Source organism: Bufo bufo, chromosome 11 (assembly GCF_905171765.1).
Source record: "Bufo bufo chromosome 11, aBufBuf1.1, whole genome shotgun sequence".
Lineage (NCBI taxonomy): Eukaryota > Metazoa > Chordata > Amphibia > Anura > Bufonidae > Bufo > Bufo bufo.
The window spans coordinates 80,945,071-80,959,304 of record NC_053399.1 but is presented as its reverse complement, the minus strand read 5'-3'; the positions used below and the strand labels follow the sequence as shown (position 1 = coordinate 80,959,304).

Sequence of the window (14,234 nt, the reverse complement as noted above, 5' to 3'; positions counted from 1 at the left end):
CTTCTCCTCAACGCAACTGATGGTCCCAACCCCATTTATAAGGCAAGAAATCCCACTTATTAAACCTGACAGGGCACACCTGTGAAGTGAAGACCATTTCAGGGGACTACCTCTTGAAGCTCATCAAGAGAATGCCAAGAGTGTGCAAAGCAGTAATCAAAGCAAAAGGTGGCTACTTTGAAGAACCTAGAATATGACATATTTTCAGTTGTTTCACACTTGTTTGTTATGTATATAATTCCACATGTGTTAATTCATAGTTTTGATGCCTTCAGTGTGAATCTACAATTTTCATAGTCATGAAAATAAAGAAAACTCTTTGAATGAGAAGGTGTGTCCAAACTTTTGGTCTGTACTGTATGTATATCTCCCTTCCCTGGCATCCCACCACCAAACCATGATCACGGGCCTGTTCATTGTGGCCACAGGGACACAAATATGTATCCGGTTTGTGCCTGTGATGGCGGGGCGATTCATAATTCCTTATGAACTGCCGGCCCCAGAAAAGTATGATAATTTCAATTGAACTGGGGAATGGAGTAGACCTCTTGCAAAGAGGTCTTTCCTGTTCCATTAGCTGGGTTTCTGGCTGGCTGAATGGAAGTGTGAAAAGTTGTAAACACTGGTGGAGCTCACTACCTCTGCTACTTTTCAGCAAATGGTGGATGAGCGGACATGGGTGACAGTAAATATTAATCCATATTCCTCACAGGCGATATGCAAAAAAATATGGCGCGTGCGAATATCGCCATATGTTTGGCGAGTCGCGAACGGGCAAAGTTTGCCGCGAAACGACCGCCGTGCGAACCGCAAGGCCATCTCTAGTTGAGTCCTTCTTTTATATTTCCGATTCCTTTCGAACCCACTTCTGGCTTTGAATGAGAAACCTGCAGGAAAATCTGCCTCAAAACCTCCTACAATACCTACGCTTATTCATCAAATTATGGCAAAAGAGAAAAGGGAGAGGCGCTCATAGGGTGGTAAGCGATGATACGCAGATAACGTGATGAATAAAATGTGCTCACCTTTGGGTGTTGTGCAGGTGTAAGCGCACAACAGGTTTAGACACACAATAGGTTGGGAGGGTCAGGGAGGTCCGTGCTGCCGGGACCCGTTCAGTCCCTTTGGATGGAGTTGCCCAAAACTCCTAGGGATTGTTAGGGGTGAGAAGAGTGATTTGTGTCCGAAAACACACGATAGGGTACCTCTTTGGCGCACAGGGACGACCACAGTTTCAGGTTTTTAGGTAAAGATACTATTTATTGTTCAGTTGACAACGCGTTTCGGAGTTTATAACTCCTTTTTCAAGTCTGGGGACTCCCTCTGATGTGTGCTGCTGCTGTATCTGGCGTCGCTCCGAACCTGAAACTGTGGTCGTCCCTGTGCGCCAAAGAGGTACCCTATCGTGTGTTTTCGGACACAAATCACTCTTCTCACCCCTACGCTTATTCATGTTCTTTTACGCAAATAACTGAAAAATGACGTGGCATATCTGCCAATTTTCTGGACCAAATGCTGCATTTATGAAGCGCCACTCCGCACCATGCACTAGTGTTGATAAGCCTGCGTTCACACCGCATTCAGTGGATGCAGTTAGCGTATGTAGCCGTAGGCCTGTATTCACCTGATGCTTCATCATGGCTTCCGTGGCAATTTATTACCTCATAAAAAAGCGTGTCGGGCTGCGTGGTGTTGATAAGCCTGCGTTCACACTGCATTCAATAGACGCAGTTAGCATATGTATTAGGGTCCATTCACAGGTCAGTATTTTTACCTTTCCAGATAAACGTTCCTTTTTTTGCGGATCCGTTTTTCAGTGCAACCTTCCGTTTTTTTTTAATAAAGTGCTTCCGAATCCGTTCTGTGTTTCCGTTATTCAGTTTTTTTTTCATCCATTTTCCTGTCAACGGATCCGCAAAATCGGATGACATTCGGATGGTTTTGTGCATGTCATCCGCATTTATGCGGATCCATTGACTTGAATGGACAACGGACCCGAAAAACGCACAGAAAGTAGGACAAGCTTAATTTTTTTTCAAGATCCGCATACTCGAAAATAAGAAAAAACGGAACGGATTCCGTGATTCGGACAGCACTATGATTGGTGTCCGCATTTTTGCAGAGGCAATTGAAATTAACGGATCAGAAAAAAACGTTCCGATTTAAATCGGAACGGAAACGGGGTGTTATAACAGACGTGTGAATGGACCCTTAACCCGATAGAGGCCAAAAAAGCTTCCTCAGCAATTTTTTACCTCATAAAAAAGCGTGTCGGGCTGCCTATTCCTATACAGTAGGTCATAGCGTGGTGTTGATAAGCCTGCGTTCAATGGACGCAGTTAGCGTATGTATTAACCTGATGGAGGCCCAAAAAAAGCTTCCTCGGCAATTTTTTACCTCATAAAAGAGCGTGTCGGGCGGCCTATATACAGTACGTCATATTGAGGTATATGTAATAATGGCGTATGCCATTGTATACCAATGTATCGTGTACTATACCATAAATATCGACTGAACACCGTCAGCCATGTTGAATTTTTGCCATAACCTGAAATTTATGGTAAAATGGCCTTTCTGTGGTAAAACGTGCGAATATTTTCTTAACTTTTACGACTGACTGCTGACAACTTGATTTTTTTGAGGTGATTCGTTGTCAGGACAGCTCCTGGACTCCCTTTGGTGTTTTATTTGCATTTCTTGCAGACATTTTACCTCACACATTTGACAATGAGCCCCCCGTGGTGATGAAACGTGACGGAAGACATGGGCACCGAGGGCTGGAGGAAGCGGCAGGATGGCGGGGGGAGGGAAGAGGCTTGCAGTCAGTGACTGCTTCCTCCCCGGCCTCCTCCTCCTCCTCCTCCTCCTCGCTCAGGACTCTGTTGATATTGCTGTTTCTTCTCGTCTCTGCTTCCTTCAAGCACATTGCCATCAGGAGGCAAGGCACTGCCCCTTTAAATGCATCCTTTTCCCCTCCTCCTCCTCCGCTGATCGATCCACCATTTTCCCCCCAAAGCTTGTAATCCCACCTGGAGGAAAAAAAAAAAAAAAAAAGAAGGCGGATATTTATTTATTTATTTTTCTGGGGGGAAAGAATTGATCGTGGATTTTGGAGCTGAAGAGAAAGGGGCGCCCCCCGGACTTGGACTATAAAGTCGCCGGAGGTGGTGGGGGGGAGTCCTCCTCCTCCCTCCCTGCCTGCCAGCTATGGCTGCGAACATGTACAGGGTCGGAGGTAAGAGGAGCGGGGCGCTGCTGGGGAGGGAGTGCGGGGCCTGCGGGAAGGCATGCCACACTGCCCCTGCTGGAAGCAATTAGGGGCAAGAGGGGGAGACCGCCGCTGCTGCTGCAGAACCTCTTGCCCCATTGTCACGTGGTTTATTACTAGGAATACATTGATTTATCATGGGGGCTAATTAATGATGTAATGTAGGAGGGAGGCGGCTGTGTGAGGCCCGCAGCCCCCAGAGCACAGCGGCACAGCTCCCCTCACATGTGGCGCACGCTGCGGCGCTATTAGTCGCAGCCCCGCCGTGTGGTGCGCCCTTTGTGGCCGCCTGTGCGCTGAGGGGAGGCGGCGGCGGCGGCGGCTCCTCTGCCCTCCCCGCCGTCTGCCCGCATCCTTGTCACGTCTGACAGCTCTGCCAGGGGGCTGAAAAAAAACGCTTCATGTTAATGCGTTTTCCCCCCCTCTCTCTTATGGGGGCGGTATAATAACTGGGGGGGGGGAGAGAGGTAATGAGGCTGCAGTCAACATGGCGAGGGAAGGGGCTGTGTGACACAAAAGAGCCTGGAAGACACCACAGGCGGTGGGCAGACTGGGGGCTGTGGTGGTGTCCATGGTGGGCATACTGGGTGCTGTGGTGGCGTCCATGGTGGGCATACTGGGTGCCATGGTGGGCAGACGCGGGAGCTGTGGTGGCGTCCATGGTGGGCAGACGCGGGGGCTCTGCCGGGGGTCCTCCATGGTGGGCAGACGCGGGAGCTGTGGTGGCGTCCATGGTGGGCAGACGCGGGAGCTGTGGTGGCGTCCATGGTGGGCAGACGCGGGAGCTGTGGTGGCGTCCATGGTGGGCAGACGCGGGAGCTGTGGTGGCGTCCATGGTGGGCAGACGCGGGAGCTGTGGTGGCGTCCATGGTGGGCAGACGCGGGAGCTGTGGTGGCGTCCATGGTGGGCAGACGCGGGGGCTCTGCCGGGGGTCCTCCATGGTGGGCAGACGCGGGGGCTCTGCCGGGGGTCCTCCATGGTGGGCAGACGCGGGAGCTCTGCCGGGGGTCCTCCATGGTGGGCAGACGCGGGAGCTCTGCCGGGGGTCCTCCATGGTGGGCAGACGCGGGAGCTCTGCCGGGGGTCCTCCATGGTGGGCAGACGCGGGAGCTCTGCCGGGGGTCCTCCATGGTGGGCAGACGCGGGAGCTCTGCCGGGGGTCCTCCATGGTGGGCAGACGCGGGAGCTCTGCCGGGGGTCCTCCATGGTGGGCAGACGCGGGAGCTCTGCCGGGGGTCCTCCATGGTGGGCAGACGCGGGAGCTCTGCCGGGGGTCCTCCATGGTGGGCAGACGCGGGAGCCAGATGCAGTGTGAAGCTGTGATGATGTCCGTGGGAGCATACACGGTGTTGTGTTGATGTCCGTGGGGCAGATACAATGTTGCGGTGTGGAGCTGTTCGTGAGGGCAGAAGGTCAGAAGGACTTTCCTCCTTACCACTTGCTTGCAGATGCTTGTTTGGGCTTTCGGGCGAAAAATGGCAGAGGAGTGCCCCAGTTTCTGCATTGGTTGTTTGAGGACCTACAAATGGTCTGTGCAGGATATCCTTAGTCTACTGGTCCAGGAGAGCGTCATTATTCACAAGCACACCTGGTGATGAGAACAATGGAGAAAAATGTGGAAAGTTCATTGTTTGTGCACCATGTGTTGTGATTCCAGGAGTCCTCCATGTTGTGCTGGTAGACATTCATCCTGGATGGTGTATGGGGCAGGTCCTGTGTCAGTAGGGTCAGACGAAAACCTAGACAGCATCCTCCCTGCAGATGGCCCCATCCACAGCACTTCAGCATGGCTGTGTCCATGTTAGGGGGTGCTCTACATCAGGGTTCCTCAGCTCCAGTCCTCAGGGCCCACCTGCCGGTCATGTTTTTGGGATATAGGTGATATAATTAGTGTAAATGCATCAGGACTTGCCTCAGGTGATTGTGGGATATTCTTAAATCATGACCGGCAGGTGGGCCATGAGGTCTGGAGTTGCTCTACAATAATGGGCACAATTCTAGACAGCACCCCGACAAAGTCTCTGGGAGTGACTGCTGTCCGTATCCACACGTCCATTCCACGGCCCTGCAAAAAAGGGCCGCAGGTTGGGCATCCCTGCCGTAGACAGAGGACAAAAGCCATCTGAACCTGCCAATTTTGGAAGGATCGGACACCAGTATTGTGTATGGGGGAACTCCAACCATTCTCAGAAACGTTGCTCCCAGATAATACTTGCATTTTCCATGGAATTTACTACGACAGATATAACCAGGAGAGGTGACCGGTCCTCTTTTCTTACACTGGATAATTATAGTTTCAGTCCCCATCCGGGATCTTCATCAGACACTGGAAGGTCCCAGCCTTGGATTGACGTGGAGTTGCTTCTGTGGCATAAAGTAAATTTTAGCAATTTATTATCAGTTGATACTATTTGGATTTGATAGAACTGCATACCAGTAGTTCTGTCTCCACTCATGGAAGAAGCGCCGAGAAGAACATTATGAGCGATATGCCATCAATGTCAGAGAGGTTCGGGTCTCGCGTCTGAGACCAACTGTTATCTCCAGAATAGGACCCCCGAAGTGAACAGAGACGAGCCGTGCATTTGCAAAGGTCTGCTTTTTGTGCCAGTCCCATAACAGTGTGCTCTCCTTCACTTCGGGGGCTCTGTCCTCTAGTTGGGTGCGGGTCCCACCTCTGGGACCCGCTCCTATCTGACATTGATGGGCCAACTCCTATTGGGCTAATATTGATCAAGCCCACCCTATCCTTGTACCTATGTGCGTCACAGCTTCTGATGAGCCCTAAAACAGACTCCTTTCTTTTCTCGCCCTCCCATTCTCGGCAGTCATTGCGCCCCGTAGATCTGACGTCAGTCACGCCGAGCCCTATTCTACATATGTTATTCAGTGTTTGGCGGCAGAATTTGTAATGGGATCATTTGGTTTACTTGATTTGCTGAATGTAATCAAGCGGCTCCTAATTCCTGCATATTGTTTGCGGCACAAAATCTCTGCATAATTACCTGAAGCTTTGATACGTTTTTGTGAAATTTGCATTGTTTAGCCGCGAGGCGAGGAAAGGCTGGGTATGTTGTGCGCATTAGAATTTCAATGTTGTCTAAATCATCCCATTGTGCGGTGGGTGATGTCCTACATCGCAGGGAGGCGGCACACTTTTATCATGTGATTATCGCACAACTGCTTGATTGCATCGGCACGAGGACAAATACCGTCTGAAAAGCGGGATTACGGCTATTTCCTAATCGTTAGTAGTTACTTGGTCGCATCTTCCGTCCAGCAGAAAGGATATCTGCATTTGATCAACTGAAGTAACGAGTTACCGGCACGTGACCAAAATAGAGATCGCTTCCACGTGCACAACGCGATTTTCTCGCTCCATCTCTAGAGATGGCTATTCTTGTCCGGGATACGGACAAGAATAGGACGTGTTCTATAAATTGCAGAATGGACATATACAGTTGCAATAAAAAGTATGTGAACCCCTTTGGAATGATATGGATTTCTGCACAAATTGGTCATAAAATGTGATCTGATCTTCATCTAAGTCACAACAATAGACAATCACAGTCTGCTTAAACTAATAACACACAAAGAATTAAATGTTACCATGTTTTTATTGAACACACCATGTAGACATTCACAGTGCAGGTGGAAAAAGTATGTGAACCCTTGGATTTAATAACTGGTTGAACCTCCTTTTGGCAGCAACAACTTCAACCAAACGTTTCCTGTAGTTGCAGATCAGACGTGCACAACGGTCAGGAGTAATTCTTGACCATTCCTCTTTACAGAACTGTTTCAGTTCAGCAATATTCTTGGGATGTTTGGTGGGAATCGCTTTCTTAAGGTCATGCCACAGCATCTCTATCGGGTTGAGGTCAGGAATATGACTGGGCCACTCCAGAAGGCATATTTTCTTCTGTTTAAGCCATTCCTGTTGTGTATTTACGTCTATGCTTTGGGTCGTTGTCCTTTTGCAACACCCATCTTCTGTTAAGCTTCAGCTGGTAGACAGATGGCCTTTAAAGAGGACATTTCACTAGAATAGAAAATCTAAACTAAGTATACAGACATGTAGAGCTGCGCCCAGGGATCTCCCTGCACTTACTATTATCCCTGGGCGCCGCTCCGTTCTCCCGTTATAGCCTCCGGTATCTTCATATGTTCGGCTTCACCCAGTTGAGCCTGCCGGCGTCTTTCTCCCAGGCTGTAGCGCTGGCCAATCGCAGCGCTCAGCTCATAGCCTGAGAGGTTTTTTTTCTCTCAGGCTATGAGCTGAGCGCTGCGATTGGCCAGTACTACAGCCTGGGAGAAAGAGACGCCGGCAGGCTCAACTGGGTGAAGCCGAACATATGAAGATACCGGAGGCTATAACGGGAGAACGGAGCGCGCCCAGGGATAATAGTAAGTGCAGGGAGATCCCTGGGCGCCGCTCTACATGTCTGTATACTTAGTTTAGATTTTCTATTCTAGTGAAAGGTCCTCTTTAAGTTCTCCTGCAAAATGTCTTGATAAACTTGAGAATTCATTTTTCCTTCGATGATAGCAATCCGTCAAGGCCCTGACGCAGCAAAGCAGTCCCAAACCATGATGCCCCCACCACCATACTTCACAGTTGGGATGAGGTTTTGATGTTGGTGTGCTGTGCCTCTTTTTCTCCACACATAGTGTTGTGTGTTTCTTCCAAACAACTCCACTTTGGTTTCATCTGTCCACAGAATATTTTGCCAGTACTGCTGTGGAACATCCAGGTGCTCTTGTGCAAACTGTAAACGTGCAGCAATGTTTTTTTTTGGACAGCAGTGGCTTCCTCTGTGGTATCCTCCCATGAAATCCATTCTTGTTTAGCGTTTTACGTATCGTAGATTCGCTAACAGGGATGTTAGCATATGCCAGAGACTTTTGCAAGTCTTTAGCTGACACTCTAGGATTCTTCTTCACCTCATTGAGCAGTCTGCGCTGTGCTCTTGCAGTCATCTTTACAGGACGGCCACTCCTAGGGAGAGTAGTAGTAGTGCTGAACTTTCTCCATTTATAGACAATTTGTCTTACCGCGGACTGATGAACAGCAAGGCTTTTGGAGATATTTTTATAACCCTTTCCAGCTTTATGCAAGTCAACAATTCTTAATCGTAGGTCTTCTGAGAGCTCTTTTGTGCGAGGCATCATTCACTTCAGGCAATGCTTCTTGTGAAAAGCAAACCCAGAACTGGTGTGTGTTTTTTATAGGGCAGGAGAGCTGTAACCAACACCTCCAATCTCATCTCATTGATTGGACTCCAGGTGGCTGACACCTCACTCCAATTAGCTCTTGGAGATGTCATTAGTCTAGGGGTTCACATACTTTTTCCACCTGCCCTGTGAATGTTTACATGGTGTGTTCAATAAAAACATGGTAACATTTAATTCTTTGTGTGTTATTAGTTTAAGCAGACTGTGATTGTCTATTGTTGTGACTTAGATGAAGATCAGATCACATTTTATGACCAATTTGTGCAGAAATCCATATAATTCCAAAGGGTTCACATACTTTTTCTTGCAACTGTAGGTGACGTCCGTGTGCTGTCTGTTTTTATTTTTTTTTGCAGGCTGTGCTGTCCCAAAAAAATGCCGGTCGGACACAGAGGCGGAATACGGTTGTGTGTTTCGGAGGCCTAACGTGCTGGAGTTTTCAGCCTGCTGCTGGTTGCAGTGTGGAGGGTATATTTGGCCGATGTGAGGCCTAACCTGACGAATCGGTCAGTTTGTCTGGGCATGGTCCTGTGTAATCATGTCGGACAGAAATACATTTTGAAACCTGATTGGTTTACCTCTTGCCTGTGGCTTCTGGGGTCTACTGGTGCTTGCTTATCGTTATGACCATCTTTCTAAAATATTAATGTTTTGGTATATGCTGAATAAAACCATAGCTTTAACCCCTTCTTGACTGCCTAATGTAAAAATAAGTCGGCGATCAGGTGTTTGAAGATGGCACCAGCTCATGGGTTACATAACCGCTAGGAGGCAACAGCAGACACCTGGGGATAATGTATGCGATCGGCGATAACATTAATCGCACACATTTAATCCCTCAGATAACCATGACATCTGTGAGCTCAAAAACCAAATGTGTGCACCGGCTCCCCCTAGCGAGGATGGGGGGGGGGCGCAGGATGGTGTGTGCGGCAGCCTCGGTCCTCCTGAATGATCGGAGGCTGCCGCACATAGGTTCTATGGCAGAGCTCCATGGGAACACATTGAAATTCTCATAGGCTCCAATGCTAATGCATTGGCGTCTGAGAGAAACAATCTAATGATTATTCAAGTTCCCCAGGGGAACCATTAAAAACTATAAACATTCAAGTCACCCCCTTTTCCCAAAATAAAAATACGTAAACAATAAAAAAATAAAGCCAAAGGGTATCGCCGTGTGTGAAAATGCCGTACTTTTAAAATATAAAATTATCCCATACTGTGAAACGAAAGTCAAAATGACCTATTCACTGGTTTTATTGGTCACTTCACCCCCACAAAATTTTTTATAAAAAGTGATCAAAAAGTCGCACATACTCTAAAATGTTATCAATAAAAATTACAGATCATCCCACGAGCAATGAGCCCTCACACAGCACAAAAGTTATGGGGGGTTTTGATATGGCGACGCAAAGAAAAAAATATTTCCCCCCCCCAAATTTTTATATATATATATTTTTTTTTCAGTATTAAACGTAGGAAAAACTATACATATGTGGCATACTGACCCACAGAATGAACGACAGGTCAGTTTTACTGCATAAAAACAGTGTAAGAATAAAACCCATAAAACTGTGGTGGAATTTATTTATATATATATATATATATATATATATATATATATATATATATTTTTTTTTTAAATTGAATCCACCCCATTTGGAATTTTTATTCCCACTTCCCACTACATTGTATGCAACTGTAAATGTTGACATTAGGAAGTACAACTTGTCTCGCAAAAAACAACGGCTACGTGAATGGAAAAATAAAGAAGGCAGGGAGTGGAAAATGGCTTTGTCCTGAAGGGGTTATCCGACCCCTAAAATGCCCGGGCCCCTCACACAGATTAATGTGTGAATCACGCCTCTCATACAGATTCATTGTTTCTGGGCCCATGTAAAGGGTTCTTTTGGGTATCCTGGTAGGATATTGGTGGCTGACAGTCCACGTATCTGTCTTGAAGCTTCTGATAGTGGTGTATAATGTGTAGTGGTTATAGTACATCCAGTTTAATGCTGTAAATTAAAAGCTCCGTGAATGCCAGTCTGTTTGGCCCTGTCCAATTATTGGTAATTTTATCATCAATGAGGCATGCTGGCACCTTCAGTGAAGACTAAATCCACAAGAGTAGGTCCTTCAGAGGGAGTAGCACTGCAGACCCCCTGAGCCGATGACCTATCCTGAGCATAGCCAATCGGTATAAAAATCCTAGAAAACCCTTTTAAAGGGGTATTCCCATCACATACAATGGGGGCATATCGCTAGGATATGCCCCCATTGTCTGATAGGTGCGGATCCTACCTCTGGGACCCGCACCTAAGAGATTTCCCGGGGTCCACCCACCACCAAGCGCTGCTCCCATAGAAGTGAATTTGAGCGCACCGTGCACGAACCCATTCATTTCTACGGGGCAGACGGAAATAGCCGAGCCACCGCGCCGGCCTCGTAGAAATGAATGGAGGACGGCTGTGCATGCACAGTGCGCCTTCCGTTCGTTTCCCCGCTCCGTTCTCATTGAAGGTGCCGGTCCCAGAGGTGAGACCTGCATCTAACAGACAATGGGGGCATATCCTAGTGATATGCCCCCATTGTCTGAGATGGCAAAACCCCTTTAACCCCCTTCCTGACCTATGACGTACTACTACGTCATGGGAACCACTGCGTACCCACAATTTGACGTAATAGTACGTCATAGTGATCGCGCGGACACCGGAGCGGTGCATGGCAGTCCGTGGTAGCCGGGCCCCTGCTGTATCTATCGTCATCACTGTAAAAGCCGATGCTGGCGGATTAACCCCTTCTATGCCGCGGTCCATGCTGACCGCGACATAGAATAGGTTTGTGTCGGGTGAGTGATCGCATTGAGTCCCCGCGCTGCTGTGGCGGGGACCCAATGCGTCACAAGGCAGCCGATGCCGTGCAGAGGCTGCCCAATGCCCTGCACGGCATCGGGAACTGCCTTCTATGGGTGCCCAGGAGATCCAGCCCCAGGCCCGTCTCCTAGGCAACCTGTTAGTGTATGACTCGGTGTCATACACTAACAGGCAATGCATTACAATACAGATGTATTGTAATGCATTCCAGAGGGGATCAGACCCCCAAAAGTGAACAAGTGAACATCATAAATAAAGTAAAGAAAAAAAGTTGTGTTTTTAATAAAATTAATAAAGTAAAAAAAAGGCTCTTTTCCCCCTTATTTTATAATAAAAAAACTGAAAAAAAAAGCAAACCACACATATTGGGTATCGCCGCGTCCGCAATGACCGGCTCTGTAAATATATCACATGATCCACCCTGTCCGATAAACACCATAAAAAAAAAAGTGTAAAAAAAAAAGACATTTTGTCACCTTTCATCACAAAAAGGGCAACACCAATCGTTCAAAAAGGCGTATGTCCCACAAAATGGTATCAATAAAACCGTCACCTCATCCCGCAAAAAATCAGACCCTATCTAAGAGAATTGGTCAAAAAATTAAAAAGCTATGGCTCTGACTATGGATACACTAAAATATCATTATTTTGGTTTTAAAAATGCTATTATTGTGTAAAAGTTAAATAAATAAGAAAAAGTAGACCTATTAGGTATTGCCACGTCCGTAGTGATCCGCGCTATATAAAAGTCACATGACCTAATTTCTCAGGTAAACGCTGTAAAAATAAACTGTGCCAAAACATCAGTTTTTTTGGTTAACTTGCTTCACAAAAAACTTAAAATAGAGCAATTAAAAATCATATATACCCCAAAATAGTAGCAATAAAACTGGCACCTTATCCCCTAGTTTTCAAAATGTGGTCACTTTTATGGAGTTTCTACTGTAGGGGTGCATCAGGGCGGCTTCAAATGGGACTTCCAAAAACCATATGGCGTTCCTTTCCTTCTGCGCCCTGCCGTGTGCCTGAACAGCGGTTTACGATCACATGTGGGGTGTTTCTGTAAACCGCAGAATCAGGGTAATAAATAGTTTTATTTGGCTGTTAACCCTTGCTTTGCTACTTGAAAAAATGGATTAAAATGTAAAATCTGCCAAAACAGTGGGTTTTGGAAATTTTCAGAAAAATGTCAAGATTTGCTTCTAAGCCTTCTAACGTCCCCAAAAAATAAAAGGTCATTTTCAAAATGATCCTAAGATGAAGTAGACATATGGGGAATGTAAAGTAATTACTATTTTTAGAGGTATTACTATCTGTTATAAAAGTAGAGAAATTAAAATTTGGAAATTTTGCTAATTTTTCCAAACTTTTGGTAAATTTTTTAATTATTTTTTACTCCTTTTTACCACTGTCATGAAGTACGATATGTGATGAGAAAACAGTCTCAGAATGGCCTGGATAAGTAAAAGCGTTTTAAAGTTATTACCAAATAAAGTGACACATGATTTGCAAAAAATGGCCTGGGTGCAGGAAGGTGAAAACAGGCCTGGGGTTGAAGGGGTTAACTTCTCATCCAGCTCAGGTGCGGGGGAGCCTTCCTCACCCCCATGTTGTACTTACATCTGATGTGTATGATAGTTGGATTGACTTCTTATACTTGTTTGCATTTGCAGCAGTTTTTGTATTGGTGACAGCAGGGTGTGAAGCCATATTGGTTGTCACTTTAAATGCTCTTCTTCAGTTGTCGTCATTTTTCTCATTCTATTCAGTCAGCTACGAGGTGACGCTTGATGACCGCTGTCTATTGAGATGTTATATGTGATCCTTGGAACATATTTGGGGACGCCTCCCATGCATCCCCCTACTACTGTATATCTCTCACACTGAGAAATATTCTGCAGTTTAGTGTGCACAGCACCTATGCAGTAGTGTCGCCATGGTTACGCTCTATAAACCGTGTGCATGTCCTGCAGTCCTTACTATCTGACCTCCTGAATGTTTGCGAAAAGTAGGGACTGGTAGAAAGGAGCACAACTGCAGGATTGTGGTGCACAGGGGCACATCGGTCTGCATGGGAGCTGTAGACACCATACTGTATTAATCAAGATCATTAGCCAAGTAGCTTAATTTCATTTTGATGCTTTAGAGAAGTAAGATATGTAAATAAGCTTTAAAATATAAGGGGGACGTAATTTTTTAAAAATTTTTTGACCGAGACGTTTTATACAACTTTTTTACTTTCTAGACTATTTAAAGGGCTACAAAAAGATGGCTGCCCGGAGCCCACAATGAATACATCAAGCATTTCCTCAGATGGTTTCATGACAGATTCCTCTGACGGAAGAGTCTTACCTGTGCTGTAAAGTGTAAAATATATAATATATTTCTTATATTTTGTCATACAGTGGTTGGCGGTACTGGAAAATACTGCCTTCTGCACTTTTTTATACCGTAAGAAAAACTGTATACCACCATGTATGACCAGCCAGTAGATATACAAGAGGAGGAGTTCATTATGTGCAAATCTGCTGGTAAGCCTGGATGTATATACTGTATGGATATGGCAAGGGGCCTATACCTTTTATACTGCTGGTTGACTGGAGGCATCAGGCCACACTATGTCCACCCTCTGCTTACCCACCTTTGTTATATTCCATTCGGTCTCCAGAGCTTTTGACAGAAATAGACAAGATACAGTGGCTTGAAAAAGTATTCATACCTCTTGAACCGTTCAACTTTTTTTTTTCACGTTACACCCAGTAACTTAAAGGCTATGTACACATTCGGAGGCAGTTGCCTTTTTTTTTTTTTTTTTTTACAATTACATTTAACTCATTTTGGGCTAAACATCATTTTT

At 46.2% G+C, this 14,234-nt stretch overlaps 1 protein-coding gene across 6 annotated transcripts in view; it reads left to right on the top strand.

Annotated features, from left to right (window-relative positions):
- The first annotated feature begins 2,870 nt into the window (after window positions 1–2,870).
- Window positions 2,871–14,234, top strand: part of MTA1 (metastasis associated 1) — a 114,886-nt gene continuing 103,522 nt past the window's right edge. For all 6 annotated transcript variants that reach the window (XM_040412835.1, XM_040412834.1, XM_040412838.1 and 3 more), the window contains exon 1: window positions 2,871–3,235. In XM_040412835.1, coding sequence (XP_040268769.1) covers window positions 3,208–3,235 — 28 coding nt within the window. In that variant the 5' untranslated portion in view covers window positions 2,871–3,207. The remainder of the gene's footprint in view (window positions 3,236–14,234) is intronic.